At 45.7% G+C, this 27568-nt stretch overlaps 1 protein-coding gene across 1 annotated transcript in view; it reads left to right on the top strand.

Annotated features, from left to right (window-relative positions):
• The first annotated feature begins 6025 nt into the window (after positions 1-6025).
• Positions 6026-27568, top strand: part of LOC126159004 (microtubule-associated serine/threonine-protein kinase 3) — an 85450-nt gene continuing 63907 nt past the window's right edge. Inside the window, exons 1-2 of the mRNA XM_049916482.1 lie at positions 6026-6163; positions 25041-25290. Of these exons, the coding sequence (XP_049772439.1) occupies positions 6026-6163; positions 25041-25290 (388 nt within the window). The remainder of the gene's footprint in view (positions 6164-25040; positions 25291-27568) is intronic.

Here is a 27568-nt window from a genome sequence, read left to right on the forward strand (position 1 = left end):
AGTCTTAATTCCATATGTTCGTTGATGAGTTGGACAGAATCGACGTGAATACGCAGTGTTGGTTTATAAGACCATTTTTGAAGCTGAGGCTATAGAGCAGCAAGACGTGTGGTCTGGGGCGGTGCTACATTGCTTAAATGGGTAACTTCTGAGTGAGAGCTGACCTGATTTTTGCCGTAACTAAGCTCACTGCTTGGAGGAGATGGACGTCGACAAGATTTGCATGTTACCTATTGATCCAAACAGGGGCACAACATTCAGCAGCAGAGTAAACCAAAGAGATGCTGCTTGTTCTCAAGGTGCTGGCATCAGCCCCCCCCCCTCCCCCTCCTCCATGACGTTCTTGATAATTTTTGGATTATATTTGTTCTGGTTTTTACGTCATCTGAGACATTTTCCAGAAGTTGTTGTAGGAAGTTCGATCGAGCGTTACTCCTAGATATCTAGATTACGGACTGTTTCTTAAGATGGTTCCTTCAGAGTATATGTGGGCGTGTCTATTATTTATATAAAGGCTATTACGGTAAACGATGGTTCTCCACAATCGGTGGAAATATCCGGGTATTCCAAATACATATAGAATCCAAATGTAAATGAATTTTTCAGTATTTTATGCCTGACAGTCTGGTAATGATACCTTGAAAGGACTTATGAATTATGTCCGCCTCCGACCATGCACTTACCTACGACGGCTGTCGTAAAATGCGTCACGGCAGTTCTTGAGGCTGTAATTTGATACGCTCTGACGCGAAATGGCGCCTAGTGAATGATGGCACAACTCGTGAAGTGTCATTTGTAATACGCGAGGAATAGCACACCTTAGGTGAAGGCGCCTTGGCACTGACGTTAGATTGACCGTATCCTATTCGCAACGTACAATCGCACCAAAAAGTATTGGCACAGTTACATTTTAGTGGTTGTAGGTTAAACGAAACATATATTTCAGAACAGAACCCATACATGTGACACCTTACATTACATAGTTTACAAATATGTCAAAATCACCTGTCCTTAAAGTAACATACAGTGTCATGAAAAAAAACATCGCTCTTCTGCACCCAAAAAAGTATTGGCACACGCATATGAATCGGACAGTGTGTTCGTTTTCTTCATTGATGTTCACCATCTAATAGCTAGTGTGCATCCCTTTAGCATCGATAACAGCACGTAAACGCCTAGGAATGCTTTGTATTAAATTCCGGGTGATATCAGGGGTAATTTTCGACCATTCCTCCAGGAGCACTTTCTCCAAGTCGTTTTTACCGGACGGACGCCTTTTTCTGACTTGTGTGTCAAGATGAGCCCACAGGTTCTCAATGGGGTTCAAATCAGGGCTCTGAGGTGGTGTTAGAACCCTTCTGGGGGCATTGTACAGTAACCACTCCCGGGTTTTCATGGCGGTATGTTTTGGGTCGTTGTCTTGCTGGAACTGAAACACCCCAGTAAGGCCCAATTTCTGTGCACTAGCGTGTAAATTACCTCGCAACACGTCAATGTATCTCATATGATCCATTGTGCCGTGAATTACAGCTAGATTTCCAACGCCGGAAGCCGCCATACAGCCCCAGACCATGATACCGCCCCCACCGTGTTTGACTGTGGGATGCATGTGTTTGATGTCGAGGTGCGTATTCGGCTTGCGCCAAATTTTCTTTCTTGCATCAAATCCGAACACATTGAACTTCGATTCGTCGCTAAATATCACAGTGTTCCAAAACTCCATCGGCTTGCTGATGTAGTCCTTGGCAAACTGCAGGCGTTTCTGCCGGTTAATTTCCGAAATGTATGGCTTCTTCCTGGGAGAACGTCCATGCATGTCAGCCTCATTCAACACATTTCGTATAGTCTGAACACTAACCGTCTTGTCGGACGTTGTCTGAACAATCTCAGCAATAGTTGCTGCACTTGTAGCAGGTTCCTTCCGAGCAAGTGCGATGATATGGCGACGCTCTCGGGTTGTAAGCACTTTTGGACGTCCAGGACGACACTTATTCACTGTTGTTCCAGTCTCTTTATATTTCTGAATGATGGCTCTTACCGTGGTGTAGCTCACAGACACCTCTGCTCCGATTTGTCGATAGCTTCTCCCTTGTGAATGGAGCAATACCACTCTCTCACGCAACGCCACTGAATGTTCCTTCTTCTTCGGCCCCATGCTGACCACTATCGCGCACTACAGCAACATACTGGCGACCGGGCCGTCAACAACACGCAGTGTCTAATGTGTCAGCAGATGGCGTTCCGGTACCTGAAAACCCAGCAATATACCGAGATGCCATGCTCTGTGCCAATACTTTTTGTGTGCAGAGGAGATACGTGTTTGCCCATAACACTGCATTTCTTTGTTAATGGTAGGCACTATGGGCAGAATTGTAATGTCTGGTATGTGAGGTAGCACGTACATGTACTGTGTACCGGAAAGTGCGGCGTTTGTAACCAGCAACGATAAATACGCACGTGTGCCAATACTTTTTGGTGCGATTGTAGTCTCGCTGACAGCGGTTAACAAGTGAACGTCGCGTTACAAGTGCGTACTTGACGCTAGCAGGCAGGCGGGCGAGGTGACGATGCGGATTGCAAGCTATAAGCAGGACGGCAGTCGGCGCTTATTTGGTGCTGCAGTTAATCTCTTCCTGACGTTCTCTACACCCATCCTTCCCTTGTCTCCATTAAGCATGAGTATATTGTCAGCTGTTGTACGTGTAATGTCTAACGGTATTTCCATTATTTATAGACAGCGTACTACCATTACCGGGTGAATTGGCGCAGTGATAAGACAATGGGTTCCCTCTCGGGATGGTGGCGATTCAGAGCCCCTTTGGCCATCCACATTAAAATTTTTCTTGGATCCAGCAGATCGCTTAAGGCAATGACGAGATGGTTCCTTTAAAAAAGAAAAAAAAACACATGCAATATCCTTCCTCATTTCGAGATTCTATTCCGTCTCCCCAGGGCTCGTTGTCGGCGCAACCTTGAACTCTAATCTTGCTTTCTTTCTTGTGTTCATATAATCATTTTTATCAGAAAATCGTCACTCATGAAATAGGCCAACATAGTTGACTAACAAACATAGAATGGATCTGAAATCCTAGCTACTTTGATGTCTCGTAACTATTTATCTTGACAAGTCAGTTCACCCATAAAAGTGCTCTTTGGTCGGTAGCACTGAAAAACACAGCCCATTGATGCTTTTGTTCAAGTGTATGATGTGGCAACACTCTGCGAATAACGACCCAGGTACGTCTGTTATAACGTCAACTATAGTCCGATCCATGAACGATGGCGGTTCGCGCATGTCGAGGTACAGACATGTAATCCTAAATTGTTGACGATCCCAAGCGACAGCTGTGATATGCACATGCGCGTGCTTCCCGTTTGAAGAAAACGTATATCCTGCAAATCATGTCTCTCACTTGCTTACGCAGAATTTATAACTTACCGTCGCAGTCAGCGATGACAGGTCGCAACGAATGGAATCGAAATTCACTAAACAAGTCGCTACGATCACGTTTAATGCTCGTATTAGCTACGGCAGAGCGCTCACAACTCTACTGAATGCTCATTGGCTGTAGAAGAATACGTGACGCAGGTGCGCAGAACAAGCCTAAACTCGACCACAATTGTTCGTGAATCCAACTATAGAGTGTTAAATATGCTAGCATCGTGTTACCATTTTCACTGTAATGATCTATAAATGTTTGTTCTGTTCATATGTTCATCTCTGTGGCTAACAGCTATACGTCGCTGTAATATGATGGTTTCCAGCTACGATAGCAACATTCTAATCTTGTAGCTGGCAAAACGTTCCACCGCCAGTGTTTTGTCTCGAATGTTAGTGTATAGCTGACGGTCAATATATTTGGTATCAGTGTTTCGCAATTCCAGTCATCTTCACTGTGTCTAGACATAACATACTGCTATTGCGATGTCGAAACTAGGATCCCACGTTTCATTCGATGCTGTGGTGCCATTAAAATACAGATGGAGAGCCTTTGCAATGTTGTTCGAGTTGTGTGGCCGCTACGGTCGCAGGTTCGAATCCTGCCTCGGGCATGGACGTGTGTGATGTCCTTAGGTTAGTTAGGTTTAAGTAGTTCTAAGTTCTAGGGGACTGATGACTACAGCAGTTGAGTCCCATAGTGCTCAGAGCCATTTGAACCATTTATTTTTTGTTGTTCGAGTTTAGGAGGATACCAAATGGACTGAGGTGTGAATGGGAGAGAGGCGTGCTAGGATAGTCTGTGCAGTTGCGCAAAGCCATTGCGCCCTGGTGGAGCAGTTAGCGCATCCACCTAGTGAGCGGGAGACCTGGCTTCGTATCCCAGCCTTCGTACAGATTTCCATTCATCGCTCCAGTGTGCGTACATATGTGGTGGAAAATTACACTTTTTCTCGTTTTACCTGATTGCAGAATCAATTTATTGAGATTAACGCAGTGTATTACACGACCTTAAAGTCACTCGATGACTTGTTCTGAGAAATTTTTCATATGCTTGAGACCCTGTGAGCTCGATAATCTGTACAAAGCGTACATCCAGGAGGTGAAATAATCAGAAACCTCAAGGACACTTATACACCTGCGAAAGACACAAAAGAAGGCGTCATTGTGTTGGGCTCTGGTGCACACGGGAATTCAGGGATATGAATTAACAGATGTGACAGTCAAGGAAGCACGCACTGAACATTTCGTCCCCCTACATAATATCACCTCCCTGTTCAGGTATGGAGTCATACATCGGTTGGAGACTGACTACAAGACGCAAATAGGAAGGTGCGATTGATAAGACGACTCCTCTGGCGTGATGTACCCCAGTCCGTCTCACTCATCTACTGAGAGGATACATTTCAAAGACACATTACGTCCTACAGCAGTGAGAGTACCTACAGTGTGAGATACTTACGGAGAAGTATACAATATGGTTTTCAAGGCTGGCATCCATGTCTTTGATGACTGTAGCAGTATCGACATTAGGTCGCGTCAAACGTATGTTTCTGTGCCTAAAACTTCTTTCCTGATACTAATAAGGCTTTTATACTTCGTTAGTTGATTATCGAACTAAGACAAACTCAGGACGCCTACTGTTCATACACAAGCGAAAAAAAAACTGCAAAAGAAAAGAAGAAGGGTTGAAATTAGATAGGTTGTGGACTGCAGTGCTATATAAAGCGTATAAAGCCAACTCTTCTAAGTGCAAGGAACATATCCCAGTCCGACACGACTCCACGATCTTTGGGAACGGTCTTATTACGTCACAACGTAACCTTTCTGCGGTTAAGTACCAACTGTTCAATTTTTTGAGCTTGTTTGAGTTCGAATATCAAATAACGAAGCATTTATAGCCCCTGAAGATGTCTCTTGTCTCTTTGAAGACGAAACTCTAGTCACAGGGACATACCATAATTCACGCAGTAAAGCTCATAAAAATAAAATCACGAAGTATAAATTGGGAATAGACTTCTTTGTGTTGTAATTGTGGCTGGTCCAGTTCTTTTTTTTAACTGATCAGTCGGTCTCAATATAGTAACGTGTTTTGGCCTCTCTGTTTTGCTATAGCCAAATGTGCAGCATCTTTTAGAACATAGATAACGTTTTCTATTTTTTTAACCAAACTGAGTGATAGACTGATTTAGAGGGTGAACGTAGGCGAGAAAGGAGAAAACTTAGAGTGATTGTAAATGAATCTGCATTAAACAGATTTTAAAACTTGATACGCCTTAACGACATTTTCTCCTAAAACAAATTCAGGTAGAGACCTGTTAACGTGATCTTTACACACACACGCACACAAACATACACACACGCGCACACCGCTGTTGAGTCTGGCTTGGTGGGGATACTGGCTGAAGGTGGCGGCGTGCTGCGGGCAGTCGACGGAGACGTCGCCAGGCGCACAGGCGTCGCCCGCACATTCATAACTCGGGTCGGGCGAGCTGCGTGTCCGCTACTACACGACACGACAGGCCAGGCCAGGACAGGACACGCCATTTCCACGTCGCCCGAACCTGTTAGGCGGTCGTGGGAAAAATGCTAAGGCGGTTTCGCACGCGATTCCGCCTCTGCTGTCTCGCCTGGAGTCCCGACCGGCCGCGGCGACCGCAGGCGCCGGACTCGGCCGTAGCTGGGGCGCGGTCACACCGGGACGCGCTCACCTGGCCACCTGCAGTATGGCGGGCAACCGCTGTTTACGTGCCACTGCTAATTTAAAACATCGCCTGACGTCGCGGCTGCCTCACTTACTCGCATACACACAGTCAACTCTCCGCTCACTTACATCTACTGCTCATAATCTACCCTACGGTGTGTGGCAGACACTACTTCTGGTTCGAATTTCTTTCCTCCTCCTCCTTTCCCTGTTCCTTTCGGAATGGTGCAGGGTATGGCAACTGAATCTCGATGTAGACAAGTGTAATGTGCTGCGAATACGTAGAAACAAAGATCCTTTATCATTTAGCTGCAATATAGCAGGTCAGCAACTGGAAGCAGTTAAATCCATAAATTATCTGGGAGTACACATTAGGAGTGATTTAAAATGGAATGATCATATAAAATTGATCGTCGGTAAAGCAGATGCCAGCCTGAGATTCATTGGAAGAATCCTAAGGAAATGCAATCCGAAAACAAAAGAAGTAGGTTACAGTACACTTGTTCACCCGCTGCTTGAATACTGCTCACCAGTGTGGGATCCGTACCAGATAGGGTTGATAGAAGAGATAGAGAAGACCCAACGGAGAGCAGCGCGCTTCGTTACAGTATCATTTAGTAATCGCGAAACCGTTACGGATATGATAGATAAACTCCAGTGGAAGACTTTGCAGGAGAGACGATCAGTAGCTGGGTACCGGCTTTTGTTGAAGTTTCGAGAACATACCTTCACCGAGGAGTCAAGCAGTATATTGCTCCCTCCTACGTATATCTCGCGAAGAGACCATGAGGATAAAATCAGAGAGATTAGAACCCACACACAGGCATACCGACAATATTTCTTTCCACGAACAATACGAGACTGGAATAGAAGGGACAACCGATAGAGGTACTTAGGGTACCCTCCGCCACACACCGTCAGGTGGCTTGCGGAGTATGGATGTAGATGTTGACCCTAAACCTTCGTATCAGCTCTACTTATCATGACTTTCTCGTAGAGGTCACTTCGCGAGACGTATGTGGCATGGAGTAATACGAGGAGCATTCAAGTTCTAAGGCCTCCGATTTTTTTTCTAATTAATTACTCACCCGAAATCGATGAAACTGGCATTACTTCTCGACGTAATTGCTCTGCAGACGTACACATTTTTCACAACGCTGACGCCATGATTTCATGGCAGCGGCGAAGGCTTCTTTAGGAGTCTGTTTTGACCACTGGAAAATCGCTGAGGCAATAGCAGCACGGCTGGTGAATGTGCCGCCACGGAGAGTGTCTTTCATTGTTGGAAAAAGCCAAAAGTCACTAGGAGCCAGGTCAGATGAGTAGGGAGCATGAGGAATCACTTCAAAGTTGTTATCACGATGAAACTGTTGCGTAACGTTAGATCGATGTGCGGGTGCGTTGTCTTAGTGAAACAGCACACGCGCAGCCCTTCCCGGACGTTTTAATTGCAGTGCAGGAAGGAATTTGTTATTCAAAACATTTTCGTAGGATGCACCTGTTACCGTAGTGCCCTTTGGAACGCAATGGGTAAGGATTACGCCCTCGCTGTCCCAGAACATGGACACCATCATTTTTTCAGCACTGGCGGTTACCCGAAATTGTTTTGGTGGCGGTGAATCTGTGTGCTTCTATTGAGCTGACTGGCGCTCTGTTTCTGGATTGAAAAATGGCATCCACGTCTCATCCATTGTCACAACCGACGAAAAGAAAGTCCCATTCATGCTGTCGTTGCGCGTCAACATTGCGTGGCAACATGCCACACGGGCAGCCATGTGGTCGTCCGTCAGCATTCATGGCACCCACCTGGATGACACTTGTCATTTTCAGGTCGTCATGCAGGATTGTGTGCACAGAACCCACAGAAATGCCAACTCCGGAGGCGATCTGTTGAACAGTCATTCGGCGATCCCCCAAAAAAATTCTCTCCACTTTCTCGATCATGTCGTCAGACCGGCTTGTGCGAGCCCGAGTTTGTTTCGGTTTGTTGTCACACGATGTTCTGCCTTCAGTAAACTGTCGCACCCACGAACGCACTTTCGACACATCCATAACTCCATCACCACATGTCTCCTTCAACTGTCGATGAATTTCAATTGGTTTCACACCACGCAAATTCAGAAAACGAATGATTGCACGCTGTTATATCTAACGCAGTGACTTAAATATCGGTAACCATTACACACAGCGGTCTGAATAGTCACGGGTAGGCGTGGACGAGTCATGTTCGCCGTGAGCTTCGTCCAGATGAAATCACTTCTGTTGGCGTAATACAGCACCGAAGACAGGTGGAAAGCTCTCCAAATCATGGCCATTTCAGTGTGAGGCGGCGATATTAATTCCCACTGAGGCAAGTAGTTAGATGGGAACAAATGTAGTAGCATCTTTTCTAACAGGTGTTTCTGATGTGAATGCTGTAGAAAACGTATATCGGAGCATCCTGAATTTGCTGAAGGGTTGTGGTGCAGTGATAGTGACGTCAGAAGTAAGTGGAGTGCATTGCGGTGTGGGCGCTAGTTCGAGGGCGGGCGAAGCGCGCGCTGGCCTGCACGAGGTGTGGGGCTGGCGCCCGCGTGTCGCGCCGCTTACCTGTCTGTGTTTTTTGTGTTGCCGCGGCGCGGCGCGCAGCACCTGCCCGCACCTGGCAGCTCCGGAACACGGACACCTGCCGCCCGGCTCCACACCTACCAGCGCCCAATTTCACCGCCTTTCGACTGGCTGCATTCGTGTATCCAGGGGCTAACAAACTAATAAAAACATAGGGTCACCGCCAATTCACACCTCCTGGCTTTACGACCCCCAAACCTGAAGCCGATTGTGCGAATCACCCTCAGCCTCATCAACCTGCGGGTCCCTTTCTAGGGAAGACCGACGATCATCTTCCTGTCATTCGGAAACATTTTCACACGTACATAGTAAACTTTTAGCAAACCCATGAAGATATGTACATCCTCATCTGGGTTGTTGCGATTCACTGTGAATTGAATGGCTGTGGTGAAACGCTCCCTTTGTCCCTGTCTTGCAGTGTCCGTAGCGTCACGCGAAATCTCACTTGTGATTGCGACCTGAATCACCACCACATCTTTAGCTGGTGCTACGTACTCTTGGCGTTCTACGGGGCACGAGACAAATTACACAACGTCCTGTTGTACAGACGTAACGGGAAACCTTTATTGGCAGACCAGGATTAGTTCTGTGCTCTGATAAACATGCCAACCTTCCATTGACCGACACGACAGGGTTATACATCTCCATCTACATGGTTACTCTGCAATTCACACTTAAGTGCCTGGCAGAGGGTTCATCGAACCATTTTCATTCTACTTTTCTAGCATTCCACTCTCGAACGGCGCGTGGGAAAAAGGAACACCTAAATCTTTCCGTTCGAGTTCTGATTTCTCTTATTTTATTATGATCATCATTTCTCTCTTCGTAGGTGGGTGTCAACAAAATATTTTCGAATTCAGAAGAGAAAGTTGGCTATTGAAATTTCGTAAGTAGATCTCGCCGCAAAGAAAACCGCCTTTGTTTCAGCGACTGCCACCCTAACTCGCATATCATATCAGTGACACTCTCACCCCTATTGCGCGATAACACGAAACGAGCTGCCCTACTTTGCAGTTTTTCGATGTCCTCCGTCAATCCTACCTGGTAAGGATCCCATACCGCGCAGCAATATTCCAGCAGAAGACGGACAAGTGTAATGTAGGCTGTCTCTTTAGTGGGTTTGTCGCATCTTCTAAGTGTTCTGCCAACAAAGCCTAGTTTTCGTTTCGCCTTCCCCACAACATTATCATGTGGTCTTTCCAATTGAAGTAGCTCGGAATTGTAATTCCTAGGTATTTAGTCGAATAGACAGCCTTTAGATGCGTGCGATTTATGGTATACCCAAAATACTCAATTCAAACGTCTGACACATATGAAATCAAAGATCAATATCCTTGTGTCTATTTAAGTAATTTCAGGAAAGATTTCGCCATCCGAAGATTGGATTGGAATATTCACGAAATGCGTAGCAAAACGGCTCTATCCAAAACCGGTGCCGAGGCAACCGTGGTGCAGCAGGGGCCGTACACGACACTGTGCACCGGCGAACAGACGTGGTAATGCTGGGCAACTGACTGCCCAGGTGAACCAAGGGGCTACCGAAAGCGTCTCCCAGTGAACACTGCAGCAGGCGACTGGTTCGTGCACCAATGCCGACTTCTGCCCATCGGCGACGAAGGTCGGAATTTGCGCGCCAGTACCGCAACTGGACACTGAGCGGCGAGAGGTGGCCTTTTCGGATGAATGACATTTTATGCTGCATTGGACAGAAAGGTGTTGGCGTGCACAGCGTGAAACAAACGTTTGAGACCAAACTCTCTCTCTCTCTCTCTCTCTCTCTCTCTACGTCCGAACAGGCCATGAAGGCCCAACGGTACTGACCGGCCACCGTGTCATCCTCAGACTACAGGCGTCACTGGATGCGGATATAGAAGGCATGTGGTCAGCACACCGCTCTCCCAACCGTATGTCAGCTTACGAGACCGAAGCCGCTACTTCTCTATCAAATAGCGTCACAAGAGCTGACTGCACCCCGCTTGCCAACAGTGCTTGGCAGACCGGATGGAGCGTTACGGTCTGGGGATTTTTTTCGTGGCATTTCCTAGATATTGTCGTCCTTCTGGAAGGCACAATGAAACGACACGAGTTTGCATTTATCTTTGGGAACCATGCAGTTTCTTTCTTCTCGGCACGCTGCCACACAACAGGAGGGCAATGCAACGTGTCAAATAGCTCGCAGTACACATGCGTGGATCGAAGAACACCGGGATGAGTTTATCGTACTCCACAGATTAAAACCCAATCGACAATCTGTGGGACAACCTCGATCGGGCTATTCGCGCCATGGATTCTCAACCGAGAAACCGTGCGCAGCTAGCCACTCACTGGACTCGGCATGGCTCCATATGCTTACGGTGCCTACCAGAGACGCACTGACTTATCTTCCTGCACTTCTCGCGCTATAAAAGCTGGTTATTCAGGCTTTTAACAGATGGTCACATTAATGTGAGTGCACAGTGTATTAAGCGCTGACAAGTCAATGTACCGCCCCCAGCTGGTGGCTGGATACTCCCACCAATAATCACAGCAACAACAAAACAGCAGCACACTTTTTTCTTCAATATCAATAAAGCAAAAAGTCTCACAACACTCAGATATCCGCTACAGCGAATGAAATTTATTTGTATGAATTAACCCTAGCCAAGCCTGTCGCTTTTATCCAGTCGTCTCCGGTTTGGTAATGGCTTCATGCTCTGCTCTGAGGCCTCTTTTTACCGAACAAGTTCACACTCACCAATCCGCAAGAGAAACAGTGGCTAAAAGCGTTCGGCGCCCGCACATGGGAACGCACTTCCGAATGCTTTGTAGGCTTTCCGTATCGAAAAAAGTGAACTCGTTGGTTATGGCCGCCCGTTGTGGCCGAGCGGTTCTAGGCGCTTCATTCCCGAACCGCTCGACTGCTACGGTCGCAGGTTCGAATCCTGCCTCGGGCATGGATGTGTTTGATGTGCTTAGGTTAGTTAGGTTTAAGTAGTTCTAAGCTCTAGGGGACTGATGACCTCAGATGTTAAATCCCATTGTACTCAGAGCCATTTGAACCATTTTTGATTGCGAAGGATCACTGACTCCCGAATTCTGAAACGATAATCACTTTACATGTCAAACGCCGCCCTAGGGGGTCCACAGTTTGCCGCCTCACCACCTCGAGGGCTATCGTCGACTGCTTCGATTTCACGAGCTCCCAAGGCGCTCCACCGATTTGCTTAACATTCAGGTCTTTCTGCCATCAGAATCAGGAACAGAATTTAGTCCCTTTCATTGACCATTTCCTGGTCCCAACTGTAGCGCTTCTGCTAGGTACTGCTTCCAGTGTGGACTTTTATAATTTTTTCTGCAAATCTTCAGCAGTATTCAAAAATGAGGTTTACTCGTTTTTTGTGAGCTATCTCTTTTGGAGATAGACTCTGCTTCTACATCTACATCAACATACATAATCTGCAAATCACTGTTTAGTGCTTGGCGGTCGTTCATATTCCCTACTACCATTCTTACGTGCTCTTTCCATTTCGTATCGCTTGCTGCGTTAGGCTTTTATCGTCGTTACAGTGTCAAGCAGCACACTTCTAATGCTCTGTTCGAACGTTATGGGATTGTTTTTGCTACTCATCTGCAGTAACTTACATTTTTCTACATTTAGAGCAAGTTGCTATTCATCACACCTGTTGTGTCTACTCCTACCTACTCGGTTCGCTAGACAAACAAACAACTCGTATTAATGAGTTTTATTACAATTAATCAAATACGTTATTTAACTACGGCATTTACACCGACGTGTCGCAGGCAAAGGGCGACATACGAAATAATCAGTCTATGCAGTGACTGTTGATCTCTAACTGACAAAAGTTGTCCCGGACTGCTATCGAAGTGGCTAATCTTGAAGTTGCTATCCAAGTGGGCCGTCACCAGTCGGGAGCAGCGCTTATGTCCTCTTCACATAGGGACCGCTGCTGTCGCGTTGTCGTCCTGAAAGGGGGCCGGTCAGCGTGCGACTGACTGACTTTTTCTCACAGCCTTCTCTTCCCTGTCATTTCTGACTGGCGTGCTGGCGCTTGACTTTACGCTGTAACAACACCAACTAAAAGTTTTGTCTAAACCATCCTGTATCGTCCTGCAGTCACTCACTGACGGTACTTCTCCGTACGCCACGGCTTCGTCAGCATGTAGTCGCAGATTGTTACTCACACTGTCCGTCAGATCACTTGCTTACATTGTAAGAGATCCATGACTAAGGAATATGTTGCTAGCGCACTCGAGCAGATGTAATTTCGATGGACTGCTCACGCGCTGCCTGCGATATGTAAGCTATAAGAGAATCTCAGACCAGAGAGCAGTGTTGGCTGCAGTAACCAAGTGTAACCTCCCCACAGAAAAAAAAAAATTCTTATATCATTCACATTCAGTGTAACCTATCAACAGATAAATTCCGTAACCTACCAATAATAACATGTGACGCTCTCTCAATAAAATTGTGACTCATATGTAACCTTTCAATAATTAACTGGCTGTGAATCTAAACTGGTAAATTTGGACGTCAGCAGTGTTGCGTCATGGCCCTGGAAGATCATACTGAATAAATTGAAAATTCTTACCTCTATGAAGTCGCCGGATAACGCGTATATATCTGCTCCTATACGAAATTTTTCTGGCACAGCCCAGTGCAATGCTGACCGATAGATTAGTCATGTATAAAAAGAAATAACTGATTTTTCTTTAGAATAATCGGGATGACCATGGATTGGAGAAATTAGTAAATTCTTTAAATTGAGATGAATGATTTTCGAAAGTTAATTTTTATAAGAGAGATTATTATTAACAGATTTTTTAAAAAACATTTACATGGGACCTGATATAACAATAGTACATATGCGCGAGGCTGCTTTTACCTAAGCTACTACATCGCTCAGGCACCGCCATCGCTTCCCACGACCGGCCCAGCCATCTCGATACACACGACAGCTAACTACTACTTACTCCTACTGCCACATAGTTCTTATTGCAGCCAACACTGTTCTCTGGTCTGAGATTCTCTGATAGCTTACATATCGCAGGCAGCGCATGAGCAGTCCATCGAAATTACATCTGCTCGAGTGCGCTAGCAATAAATTCCTTAGTCATGAACCTCTTACAACAAATATAGACTTTGCCAGTACCTTATCAATAAATCGTAGTCTGCCATTTGCTTTATCTACAACCAAGCGTATGTGGTTATTGCGTTTCATGCCATTCTTACTTCCGAATGTTTGTGTGACACGAGTGACTCTAATTCTGGCTCATTAATCCAGTGGTCAAAAGACACTACGCAAACCGTTGGCAAAAGAGCAGCTACTACGGTTTGCACTGTGCCTCTAATGGGCTCATACAGGATAGTATTCGTAGCTTTTTATATATTCTTGAATCGTTTTCACCCACCAATATTTTTAAGCATTCAGCTATATTATGTGTACAGTGTTATTCTGGTTAGTTTGTATCCCTATTGTTTATTTCCTATGAAACTATAAATATTAGGGTACGCGCTGATCACCGAGCTATTTGTAAACAAAACAAAAACTTCAGCTTCTGGAAGCCTTGTTCTAAGCGCGACTACTACGGTCGCAGGTTCGAATCCTGCCTCGGGCATGGATGTGTGTGATGTCCTTAGGTTAGTTAGGTTTAAGTAGTTCTAAGTTCTAGGGGACTGATGACCACAGATGTTAAGTCCCATAGTGCTCAGAGCCATTTGAACCATTTGAACCTTGTTCTAATGGCTATGATTTGCGCGTGTCATCCATTTATGGATGGTCCACTCTTTTCCTGTAACACAGTAACAATTTACCAGTAGGGAGTCTCACTTTACCTGCCATGAAGCAATGTAGGGTTTACAAACGCGTTAAACAGGGATCGAAATATGCAAATATGCAGCGCCGCATTCCGTGAAGCTTGCGTGCGTCAGAGCAATCTGTTCACACGGTAAGAATTCTTGTGTGCGGGCAGTGAGTTATTATCGGCAGACAATCTGCAGCTCCGGTATCGACCGGATGTGCCCCTCCCCCCTTCTCCTCTCCCCCGCACCGCATGTGACCGGCTGCCGTTATTTGTTAATCGGATCAGCAGCTACGCGGCATCTGGCGGCAGCTGGCCCAGGGCGGCCAACCTTGGCAAAGTGGCACGCTGTTGTCTGGACGCCGCGCGGTAACGTGAGTAATTGTCTTCGCCGGCGAGAGGTCGCGGTTTCACTCGCGGCCTAACGACTGTGAGCGCTGCACAAGAATTTCCGTCAGCGTGTGTTGTGCGAACACAGAGCGCAGGGAGGACATTCAGGTCGGGACAGGTAAATTACTCGTAATGTCCTATGAATCTGTAACGGAGAACTTATTTGTTCATGATCTCGAGACCATAAAAAGTTCTGGATGTCAAACCAAACACCTTTCACCCGTCTAGTTCCCAAACTTATTTTATTTGGCTACAAGTTTCAGCGTCTTAATACGCCATCTTCAGGCCCCGAGATTCCACCTCGGTTCTGGTCAGTCGGCAGATAATGGTGAAGTGATCTCTAAAAATCAAGCAGAAATCTACTAATACTAGTATTGCTGCCTCCTGTTTTGACCAGAACCGAGGTGGAATCATCATACACATCGGTCAGGATCCTGAAGAGACGTAGTAAATAGCCGAAACTGGTAGCCAAATAAAATAAGTTTCGAAACTGGGCGGCTGACAGGTGTTTGATCTGACATCCTGTGCCGAAGAGCCGAGTCCCGCAACCATTTTTGAGAAGATGGGCATACAGAGACGTGAAAGTTATGTACGAGCGCAGCAGACTAAATCTTTAATACATGATAGAGTAACCCATAAACTTCACAGAAAATGCTTCGGCATTAAAATCAATTGTATTGCTCAATAGCAGAAAACAGCAATATTTTTTCCTTAATTAATCCTTAATTTATGTTTTGTGGAGCCAGTACTTTGTTATAGAAGTGGTACACCTGGTGATATAAAATAATTGTATAACTGTGCAAGGACATACAGATTTAACAAAAGTATCTGACTGTGTGGACTATGCAATACTTTTGCGTACGTTGGAACATTGTAGGATTAAGGAAAAAGCTCAGCAGTGGTTCACTTCATATCTGGAAAGTACGAAACGATGGTTGTAATCCAGTGGCAACCAACAGGGCGAGGTTTGAATCTGACTGGAGTCATGTAAAGTGTATGATGACACACAGTTCTGTTCTGGATCAAGATTCTTGACATATATACAGGATGTATATATGCAGATATTTCTATTGATGATTGAGGACGATGTACTGAACAACATTACGTAAGTGTTTACTTGTTTTGCAGGGTAGTAATTACAGCAATTATCAGTAGTACGCTTTTAAGTTGGTTAGTACCTCCAAATCCATGTGGCAAGAGCAAGCCAATAATGCTTATTTTGTCTTATTATGTTGAAGTGTGGACACGGGATACGTGAACGCAGAACGGTTGGTCCGTACTGTCAGGCGTAGTCCACTTGATGGTGCAGTTATGGCCATGCGGAAAACATGAGGTCTAAAGTTTGTGACGAGTTTGTGGGAAGACTGTTTGACGCAGACAACAGACACACAGATGTGTATTTATGTTAAAGTATTAAATGTAAAACTATCTGCTCTTATGCCCGTTACACACAATATAAATGTGCCATTAAATATGACGACTAAAAAAATCTTTTGTCTTAGCAGATGACACAAGAGTTACTGCGAAGGAGATGAAATGGAACATAAATTATGTAGCTAATAAGATTGTCAGTAACGTCAGCTTGGGAATCTCAGAGAACGGATTAATGTTGAACTGCAGCAGAACGCAAAACATACACTTTGACATACAGCTCTTGTAAGAGCTAAATTCTGTTGTCCCAAGTGGTTCAAACAGTCAGTGAAGTCGACCGTTTTCAATTTGTAGGACTGACGACAGGTCGGAAGCTTTTTGCGAAGTACATATCACGTCCACAAGCTTGCGCAGAATTGAATGCTGTTATCTTTGCTGTTACAATAATATCCACTGTCGCCGAGACTGAAGCACGGAGCCTTGTTTCCCCTGCTTATTTTGCCTCTAGTGTTCAGTACAGTGTTACATTTCAGGCAATTCTTGTCCACTCACCAATAACATTCATAACTCAGGAAAAGATGATCAGAGCGATCTGAGGAGTGATCTGAGGTGTAAGCTCGCGCGCCTGCCGGTGTGGCCATGCGGTTCTAAGCGCGTCAGTTTGGAACCTCGTGACCGCTACGGTCGCAGGTTCGAATCCTGTCTCGGGCATGGATGTGTGTGATGTCCTTAGGTTAGTTAGGTTTAAGTAGTTCTAAGTTCTAGGAGACTGATGACCTCAGTAGTTAAGTCCCATAGTGCTCAGAGCCATTTGAACCATTTTTTTGTAAGCTCGCGAACTCCGTGTAGGTTCAGGTATCTCTGAGTTCTACCTCGGTCATCTCTGCACGTGCATTCCGTGACGGGACTTGTGTTAACAGTACTGACTCGCTCTCTATTTATCTCATTTTGTTCGTTTTAGTTCGGTGTAATTGTTCGGGATGGACCACTTTTTTTTTTTTTTTAATTACAGAGGGCAGTTAACCCTCTGACCGAATACGCTGAACTACCGTGCCGGCTACTCAGAAGAAACTGAAACATTCATTCAGTCAGTGAACACTAGATGTGGAAACGAAGTGCGTGTGGGTAAGGCATCCTTAAGCATTGTACAGAAATGCGTGTAGCATTCCGCAGCTCTCATTTTCAATAGCCTTCCAGCAGAAATTTAAAAAAAAATGATTGATAAGCCCCAAGTATTCAAGTTGAAAAGTTTTCTTCTGGTACACCCCTTCTATTCTGTACAGGAGTTCCTTGCAGTAGTTGAGGACTTCTCTTTGTAAATGTGTCTTTTATTCGTAAACTCTCTCTCATTTTTTCGTGCTTTTGTTAATTCTGTCGTTTATAAATTTTCTCCTCAGCATTCTGTAGGCTGTGTACTGACTCGTTCCATGGCCAATTAACTGTGGCTCGCATGGGACCTGACAGATAAATAAAATAAAATAAAGAACTCACAACAGCTGATAACACATCATATTGCATACCGATAACGCAACAAATACAGTTCGTTCAGATTATTGAGGGAAAAAAGGTAAAGAACCGTGCAAATATACTAACTTTATTAAAAATAAAATTGTTCCATTAGCGTCTCATTATATTAACATCCAAGTTTTGTGCAGCTCAATGTGTATCGTTGAAATCCTCTTGTGACAGGTCTCCATTTTTATAAGCATAACTCTCACGTATTTCTCAGCGTTGGTAAAGTGTTGCTTCCTCCTATTGTAGAGCAGGAGATTTCCGTCACTGTGTCGTCGCGTGTGTTTATAACTCAGCTTCACTGAAGCATCTACGTGTAGGTCCTCGCTGGCAACCAAATCGTCAGTCGACGAGTATCGCTGACTCCAGTCAGTGAATCAGCAGCCTCACCCCGCGGGAAGACATGATCTGGCAGTTAGGCAACTCGTCGCCAATATAGGGATTTCGTTGTTGCATCACCTCGAATGATCCGCTAGTGTGTTGTTCCGCGGCTGTGTCGTTTATTGGGGGTCGAGTCGCCAGTAAATCATCTTCGCCGATTTGTTACAGTGCTGTCAGTGGTGTGAAAGCGTCGTTACGAATATCTACGGCGCAGTCGCGGAAATTGGAATTTATTTCAAGCTATGAATAATTTCACGTAGGAGTCCCAATGACAGAAGAGGGTACTATGCAAATACGACAGTAAATTATTGTAAACGGCCCGCCCATATATCCTTGATGAAGACAGTACGAGAATTTTTGTACGTGACAAATTACGGAACAAAATGTTTCATAGGCGTGCGGCCAGTTACATCTGAGGGATGTTGCCACCATGTAAACACATGTTAACATGCATTTTTAACTGTACCATTACGTCTGTTATCCATTTTCCGTCTTCCACGAATGGGATAATATTTCCTATGATACTCTGACAATTTTGTACTGCGCTTACTCTTCATAGACTCGCTTAAATTTTTTAGGTTCTGTGAACACCACGATATAGTTCTCGCTGGTTCGAAACAATTTTTCTCATTTAAACCTTGTACAGAATGTGAGGAGAATGACTGTTTACATTACTATGCGTCCGTGGGATCTGTTACCTGTAGGATGATATTTTACCAAACGAATTCAACAACTCCTAGGAGATTCCTGCAACTAAAACAATTTCCTCGCATCTTGTTAGCACGTTTTCGCGAAATATTACAGTTCTTCTTCTAGTGTGTATCAACATACGCCTTTCAATTAGCCAAACAAACCTGTTATTATTTTCCCGTAATCTACACCTCCACCCCCACCTGCAGACTCGTCTAGCATCTGTGTTTGTGTTCAAGCATGTCTTTCCCGCAGTGTTTCTATATTGTTGTCCGCCCCCTGTGTACACGTCAACGAGAACTAGGAATAGAAACGTGGGAAGGGGTGACCGTCTAGCGCAACGGCGGATTATGGTACTAAATTCTGGGGAGGCCAGGAAACATACTAGAAAGCCCCTTTTCATTTTCTTTTAATGTATGCACACGTAGCGTTCCTAAGGACTACTACTACCGCTACAACTACTGTTAGTACTACTAAGACGACGACGATAGTAGTAATAGTAATAACAATACTGATAATACTTTTATTTACAAACGTTTCATTGGTGTTGCCTGTGAAGAAAGGTAACTTGACGATCCATACTTCTGAAACAAGTTAACCACACGATCCTCCTCCTTTCTGAATCTTTCGATGACATCGTCGTACCATGTGTTTCAGCTTTCAAGTATTCGCAGTAATGGCTTTTCAATTGAGGTACAAGCAAGCGATGATAAGCGGCCCTGGGCCCTGCTGTAACTAAAATACGTTTTTAAGCGTTCTAGATAGGAAAAACTCCTTTCAACTGAAACACTTGTTGCAAGAATGGTAGAAATTAGACAAAATAGTTTCAAAGCCTCTGGAAGAATTCGGTCCGTTTCATTCTCAATCATTCTTTTGATAACGTCTCCAAAACTGACGAGCTGATATGTTTCTGTATGCTGGGAAGAAAATGAAGTCTCCAGTTGCACGCGCAACTACGAGCGACTGAAGGACGCAAATTACTTTTGTAATAATTAATCCACACCGTCTACAGGGAAATGGTGACCATAATTGGCGAACTGAGTCGTATTGCCTCATATAAGAAAGAGCAGTTTCTGACAACGTGAAAAATCTTGTTTCCAGTTGTGTTACAATATTGTCGAATGCCTCGAAGAACACTTGTTTGATTTTAACATCAATGAATTGTCACTGCATTTGTCCATCATTTCAGCTCTGTTCATCGAAGCTTCAGCTTCCGCACTAGTGGAACGTTTCGTAGAATTGAAAAGTCGACTGATTTATCATCGTTTCTTAAGTTTTTCATGTAAGCAATGCATTCTGAGACAGCATTGTTGCAAAACTGTACATCATTCATGTCCTCCAGTTTCACACCACGTTGAATACGACAGCTCCTGCAAGGAAGCAATGACGTCTTCACTCTGAAGCTTTACGTCTGTATTTGTTCACGGTCGGGCTTCACCTATATTCACTTCACGCAGGACAACAAACGTAAGAGAAACCTAGGCAGGCGGCACCACAGTTACTGGCCTCCAGTGCCGCGAAAGATCAAGGCAACATGGCTACTACAGCGTGTAACCCTCTTCTGTTCCCAGTAGTGACATCGCGGTTACCACAGGAACCGAGCGCTTACGGCATGTACCTGGCTGGTCTCCTCGCCGCATGCTTCGCGCATCAGAAAGCCTTGGGCTAGGTTTAAGCTTTCGCGCTTTGACTTTTTTGCTCTCTAGTGCTGGCAGTTAAGCTGGAATAACAGAAGCTAACGTCTTTCGTGCTCGGCGACAAAAGTGAATAAAGATTTATTGTAAAAAATGCAGTGAAGCGCCAAGGAAACTGTTATAGGCATGCGTATTAAAATTCAGAGATATGTAAACAGGCAGAACATGGCGCTGCTACCGGCAACGCCTATATAAGACAAGTTTCTGTCGCAGATGTCAGATCAGTTATTGCTGCTACAATGGCAGGTTATCAAGATTTAAGTGAGTTTGAACGTGGTGTTACAATCGGCGCACGAACAATAGGATATAGCCTCTCCGAGATAGCGATGAAGAGAGGATTTTTCTGTACGACGATTCCAAGAGTGTACTGTGAATTTCAGGAATCCGACATCGCTGTGGCCAGAAAAAGATGGTGCAAGAACGGAACCAAAGACGACTGAAGAGACTTGTTCAACGTGACAGAAGTGCAACCCCTCCGCAAATTGCTGCAGATTTCTGTGCTGGGCCATCAACAAGTGTCAGCGTGCGAACTATTCAACGAAACATCATCGATATGGGCTTTCGGAGCTGAAGGCCCACCCGTGTACCATTGGTGACTGCACTACACAAAGCCTTACGCCTCCCGTGGGCCCATCAGCACCGACATTGGGCTGTTGATGACTGGAAACATGTTGCCTGCTCGGGCGAGTGACGAGTCTCGTTTCAAATTGTGTCATGTGCTGGTGTGGAGACAATCTCAGGAATCCATAGACCCTGCACGTCAGCAGGACACTGTTCAAGCTGGTGGAGGCTCTGTGATGGTGTGGGGCGTGTGCAGTTGAAGTGATGTGGGAGCCTAATACATGTAGATACGACTGCGACTGGTGACACGTACGTAATCCCCCTGTCTGATCACCTGAATCTATTGTGCATTCCGACGGACTTGGGCAGTTACAGCATGACAATGGGACACCGCACACTTCCATAATTGCTGCAGAGTGCCTCCAGGAGCACTTTTCTGAGTTTAAACACTTTCGCAGCCCACCAAACTCCCCAGAGACGAACATTATTGAGCATATTTGGGGTGCCTTGTGAAGTGCTGCTCTGAAGAGATCTCCACCGCCTCATACTCTCACGGATTTTGGAGAGTCCTGCAGGGTTCATGATGTCTACACCCTCCAGCACTACTTCTGAGTCTGCCTTGCAACGTTGGGTTGAGAAGAGATTTCCACTCCCTCGTACTCTTGGATATTTATGGTCAGCCCTGCATGATTCAAGGTGTCAGTTTCCTCCAGCACTACTTCAGACATTAGTCGAGTCCATGCCACGTCGTGTTGGGGGACTTCTACGTGCTCACGGGGGCCCTACACGATATTAGGCAGCTGTACCAGTTTTTTTGGCTCTTCATTGTCGTTATTGCTACTACTATTATTACACTACTACAACATAAAAGTGAAGCTCCGGGTTCCCATGCCTCCTCTGACCAGCCGCCACTGGTCTAGAGTCAGCTCGGTGTTTACCGGTGTGCGCCGGAATTTAGCGACCCCGGCCTCTCTGGGGGTGGGTCGACGGTGCGGTTTGGGGAGGGTCCCTGGGCCGCGGGGTGTGTGCCCTGCCAGGTGTTTTTGTGGCCCGGCCGGCGGCACCTGTCGGCCGCTGGCTGGTGTCTGCGGCGGCTGCGGCTGCGGCTGCGGCTGGCGCCGGCGCGCCCGCCTCTGCCACCGCCCGCCTGGGCTGGCGCCGGCTGCCGCCCAGGAACGCGAGCCGCGCCGCGCCGCGCCGCGCCACAAAAACAAACCCATATACTCGGCCGCGGCTCCCACAGTCTGCGCCTCTCCGCCGGACGCATCGACGCCTCCAGCCTGTTGCCAGCCTCTGCCGCTCCGTCGTGCAGTACGCAGACCGCGGTGAGTGCGTTTCCATTGTTAATAACGAGACGGTCTCGAGGCGTCCGTTTGGTGCCATCCGCAGGTGGCAGTAGCGATTGTCGCGTCGTCTTAGCTCGCTTTCTCTAGGTGAAACGTGCGGTTCGAGTAACGGCTCATTGTACAGCAATGGACTTCAGAGCCATGTACCTGGTCAGTCGGTAATAACGCAGAGGGAGTCACGTAAGGGAGGTTTCCAGGTCCGGCATTTGCCTTAGGGCCAAGGTAATCTTGCCGAAAGCCTTGGCCAGAACCGACGGATGGCAGTTAATGTTAATTGTACCCCTGTGTCAATGTGTTTCATAAATACATACAGCAAATTCGACGACTTTTCCTCATACCTATGACACTATCGATCGCAATTAAAGGGGATGACGTGAGAGTTGTATTACAATCGATGTTTGATTTAATTGCGAGCGCGCGCGCGTCCGTGTGTGTGTGTGTGTGTGTGTGTGTGTGTGTGTGTGTGTGTGTGAGTACCACTTTTCGAGGCTGAACTTTCTGTGTTTATACTTCGTTTCTATTATCATTGGTTTTTATTTATTAGGCTTTTGGGAAACTTTGGGCACAAAAACTTGTTCCGTTAGGCCTTTATAACTACTTCGAGATATTCTTAATCTCTGATCATCGACAGTGGAATCCTTACTTTATTCCAGTTTGCTGTGATTGCAATGCAGTAGATCTGAGCGTTTCTGTTTTGTTTTTTTCTATTAATTTTCTGGTGTGTTCCTTTATCTGTTGTCAACGTCATTCACGGCAAGTTATACGTGTGTCTGTGCAGTTACGATACACCAAGGTGTTTTCAGTGTTAGTCACATGTTCTGGAGCCTTTGGAAAATCTTGATATTCGATTTACTTGTAACTCCCCAGGTTGAGCATCGATGCAATGTCATGTACTATACAATTACAGCATACAGCATGACAAACAACCGACTGAACGGTAGTACACATCTCGTTAGAATGGTATATCTGCTAGCAAACTGGCCTGTATACCTGTGTACTCTTTAGAGACTCTTCATTGCATTCGCTAAATCCTTTTGATTTGTACTAAAATGCTTGTCACTTATACCAAAGAAGTAGAGTGAACATAGTGATGCAGGAAATTGGGTGTGATATCTCACTGTGGCGCACAAACAAAGGTTGGAAGAAAACACTAACAGTATTTACTTTGCGTCTATATTATTTTGGTTGTTGTGACGGACATTTAGTGTCAACGCATTCATAATGTTAAAAAACCTAAAGTATGGGCGGGGACACCATTCACAAAGCTCAACTGTTCCAACATAATTGCACAATGTCAGGACACGTTCAGCGTCAAGTGAAGGTACACATGGGAGCCACAAAGCAAAGACAAACAACGCTCCATTTAGTCGTGCAGCTGCATAAATTATACTTCTTCTCCTTCTTCTAATATTTTGGCCGTATACTGTTCAGCCATCTTCGGAGTGAGCCGAAAGACTGGCTCTTTCGGTTCACTCTGAAATAAGCGGAACGGTATACGGCCGAAGTATTAGGAGAAAAAGAGAAACTCTTGCGGATGCACGCCCGAAATTTAATGGAGCAGTCACTGCGCAGCGAAAACATGAAGATGCACAGAAAAACAAAAAATGTTTACTGTACAAACAGGATACTGACAACATGTCATCTATTGGCAAAGAACTTATTTTCTTTGCATGTTTCTGAAATAAACCTCTTCCAGCTGTATGTGAACTTTTACAGGAATACGACCGCTTTCGTGATTTCAAATCACATCTTCAGGTGTGCATACGCCAGTAAAACTTTAGAACCCTGATACGGGTAGGAGGGGGGCCAACATTCTCAAAATAAAATACTGTTCCGCGCAATAAGCGGGGCGTCATAGTTTCAAACAGTATTTTATTTTGACAATGTTGAGTCCCCCTCCTTCCCGTATAAATGTTTTACTGGTGTATGCACACCTGAAGATGTGATTTGAAGTCACGACACCGGTCGTATTCTTCTAAAAGTTCATCTGCAGCCGAACGCTGTTTATTTCAGAAACGTGGTTTCCACAGAAAACTATTTCTTTACATACAAATTACCCTCTCGCAAATATTACAACGAATGTCAAACATGTAGTAGCTCCTCTTATTCACAGCGGTACAGCGCGACGAATTCGAAAACGTAGTGCAGCTGACGAGTCGGTGCTCGGTGCGTGCGACAGCACAGGAACTCTTTTAGGGTGATTGGTACAGGTTTTGGCTCCAAATTGAGGGGTGAATGGTTGAGGAGCGCGGGCGCCTAAGACTGAGACTGTAGACGTATGCCACTGGTTGACGTTCCAGGCTGCGATCGGCGTCTAATGACCTGTTGGTTGCACCAAAAACCAGTGGCAGGCACCTGCCGGTCACCCAGAGGCCGAGCGCAACCGCAGCTAGAAGAGGGGGGCGGGGGGGGGGGGGGAGGAGGAGGTGGGAGAGACAGAGAGAGAGAGAGAGAGAGAGAGAGAGAGAGAGAGAGTGGGTGGGAGAGAGGGAGGGAGGTCTGAGGTCTTGGCTGCGGGCCGCCTTTTTGTGTCGGCTGCTCGGCAGACACCTGTCCGTGGCGCCAGCCGGTCGCCAGGAGGGGAGGGGTGGGGGGAGGCGGCGAGCCTCAAAAGGCGAGGCTGTGGCTGCGGCTGGCGGTCACGACAACCGCTGAGCCGCGCCACGCCACGGCTCCTCAAATACCTGCCCAGCCCTGCCCTGCCCTGCCCGGCGCACTGCGTGCCGTGCATTCCACCTGCAACAGCTCCTACGCAGGCGCGGCTCTCCGCAAGGGCCGACACGCAATTTGGAAATGGTAGAATCTACACGTTAGACCACAGTCACTAATCCTATCTCGGTCACTTATCGGTTTTCTGTACGACGGTTGTATTAACTTAGCACTAGAGAAGCCGTCCGCTGTGGCCGAGCGGTTCTATGCGCCTCAGTCGGGAACCTGGCGACTGCTACGGTCGCAGGTTCGAATCCTGCCTCGGCCATGGATGTGCGTGATGTCCTTAGGTTACTTCGGTTTAAATAGTTCTAAATTCTAGGGGACTGATGGCCTCAGATGTTAAGTCCCATAGTGCTCAGAGCCATTTGAACCTTTTTTTTGCACTAGAGAAGGTAAATCGGCAAATGGCAGCAAACCCAGGAGGAACAATAGTGTCCAGATTTGTGCCATACGCTGACGGCGTAGCGTTAACTGCAAGGAATATCAGAGCTTGGAAGGATTACTATGCTGCATTGAGAGGATCAGCGTGGAAGTTAGGACTGTAACTTAATATAAGTAAAACAGTCTATGTTGATGTGAGATCCTGATGTGGACACTTCAATAAAAATAAATAGGAAAGAGTTTCAAAGAGTGGAAAAGTTTAAACACCTAGGCTCGATAATAACGTAACAGGACGGCAGCAGAAATTCAAGGAAGAATAGCAAGTGGAAACCGATGTTGTTAGTCCGTGCAAAATGTACCGAAGTCTAGAAATGTTAGCAGGAGTACAAAAACCTAAATATGTTTGACTAGACTAAGACCTATAGTAATGTATGGATCGGAAGACTGGGAGATGAGAACGAAGGACGAAGGCTACTTATTGAGATGGGAAAGGAAAATTCTGAGAAAGATATGTGGGGCGGCGACAGAGGAAGGAAGCTGGAGAATAAGGACAAATGCAGAACTACTGGCGCGTTTACGACAGATCAGTAGGGTAGTGAAAATCAAGCAAGAAAGAATAAGATGGGCTGGAGATGTACAGAGAATGACAGAAACTCGAAGTGTGAAGGAAGTGTTTGTAGGAAAGCTGGTTGTTTGGTTGATTTGGGGGAGGAGACCAGACAGCGAGGTCATCGGCCCCATCGGATTAGGGAAGGATTGAGAAGGAAGTCGGCAGGGAACATCCCGGGATTTGCCTTAAGCGATTTAGGAAAAGCACGGTAAACCTAAATCAGGAAAGCCGGGCGCGGGTTTGAACCGTCGTCCTCCCGAATGCGAGTCCAGTGTGCTAACTGCTACACCTCACGTGGTGTAGGAATGCCCGAAGGGAGAAAGAGAAGAAGAAGACCCAGGAAAATGTGGCTTGAAGATATGGAGAAGGATTACAAAGCAATGGAAGTAGGAGAAGGAAAGCGATGGACAAACAAGAATGGAGGCAGGTAATGAAAAGGAGGGCAAAGTAATACATGAAGTGTAGCGCGATCAGTCAGAAATTTCGGAAATCGTAGTATCTGCACGTAAGGCAACAATCAATACTCCTAGCCCGATCAGTTACCTGTCTTCCGGGCGTCGGTTGTTTTCAGTCCCTTTCATACGAGCGACTCGCTTGTCTGCGTGAACTGCTTGTGGCGAGTTAGTCTACTGCATCGCCCCCGAAACGTTATTCCCGTACCGAGTCTCTTCTGCCACGGATGGTCGTTTTCGTTTCCATGTCACTGTTCAACGCGGCGTGTGTTGTGAGAATTGTCTGCTGTGCTGTTTGACGTCTCAATTGAGGGAACATCCATCGTACAAAAAGTATACTGTAGTGACAGAATCAAGAAATTAGCAATGATATTAGAACATTGACTGAATTTCCCATCGACCCCTGACAGAATATAGCAACATGAAATAAGAAATACTTCGCTTAAGTTACGAAAAATTATATTTAGTTGATCCCGAACCAGCTTTCGGCTTCCTTGGTCATCTTCAAGTTGACAACGAAACGTCGCAAACGCAAATAAGGAGAGGTGCGACTTACACAGATATTACTTATATGGAAGATACAAAAGAAAAAAAATGAAGACTGTAGAGAGTTTACAAAAGTGAAATATCACATATTTATTTCACTCAGAAATAGTTACATTCAACTTTCAACCACTGCCGAATATCTTTTAATAGAAAATCAACCTTACGATGCAGATGCAAAGTGTTACGAACTGCTAAGAAAGACAGGAAGGTGACCCTACTGGAAATATTGAAGATCAATAAATGTATCACACAGGATGCAAGCTTAGTACTAAGTGACGAAACTCAGTTTCCTGTTCCTCTTTTGTTAAATGAAGTGTTAGTAGTACAAAGATTGGACTACAATTCTAAATTCAGCTTTATTTTTCATCTCTCT

This window comes from Schistocerca cancellata, chromosome 2 (assembly GCF_023864275.1).
Source record: "Schistocerca cancellata isolate TAMUIC-IGC-003103 chromosome 2, iqSchCanc2.1, whole genome shotgun sequence".
In the NCBI taxonomy this organism is placed as follows: Eukaryota; Metazoa; Arthropoda; class Insecta; order Orthoptera; family Acrididae; genus Schistocerca; species Schistocerca cancellata.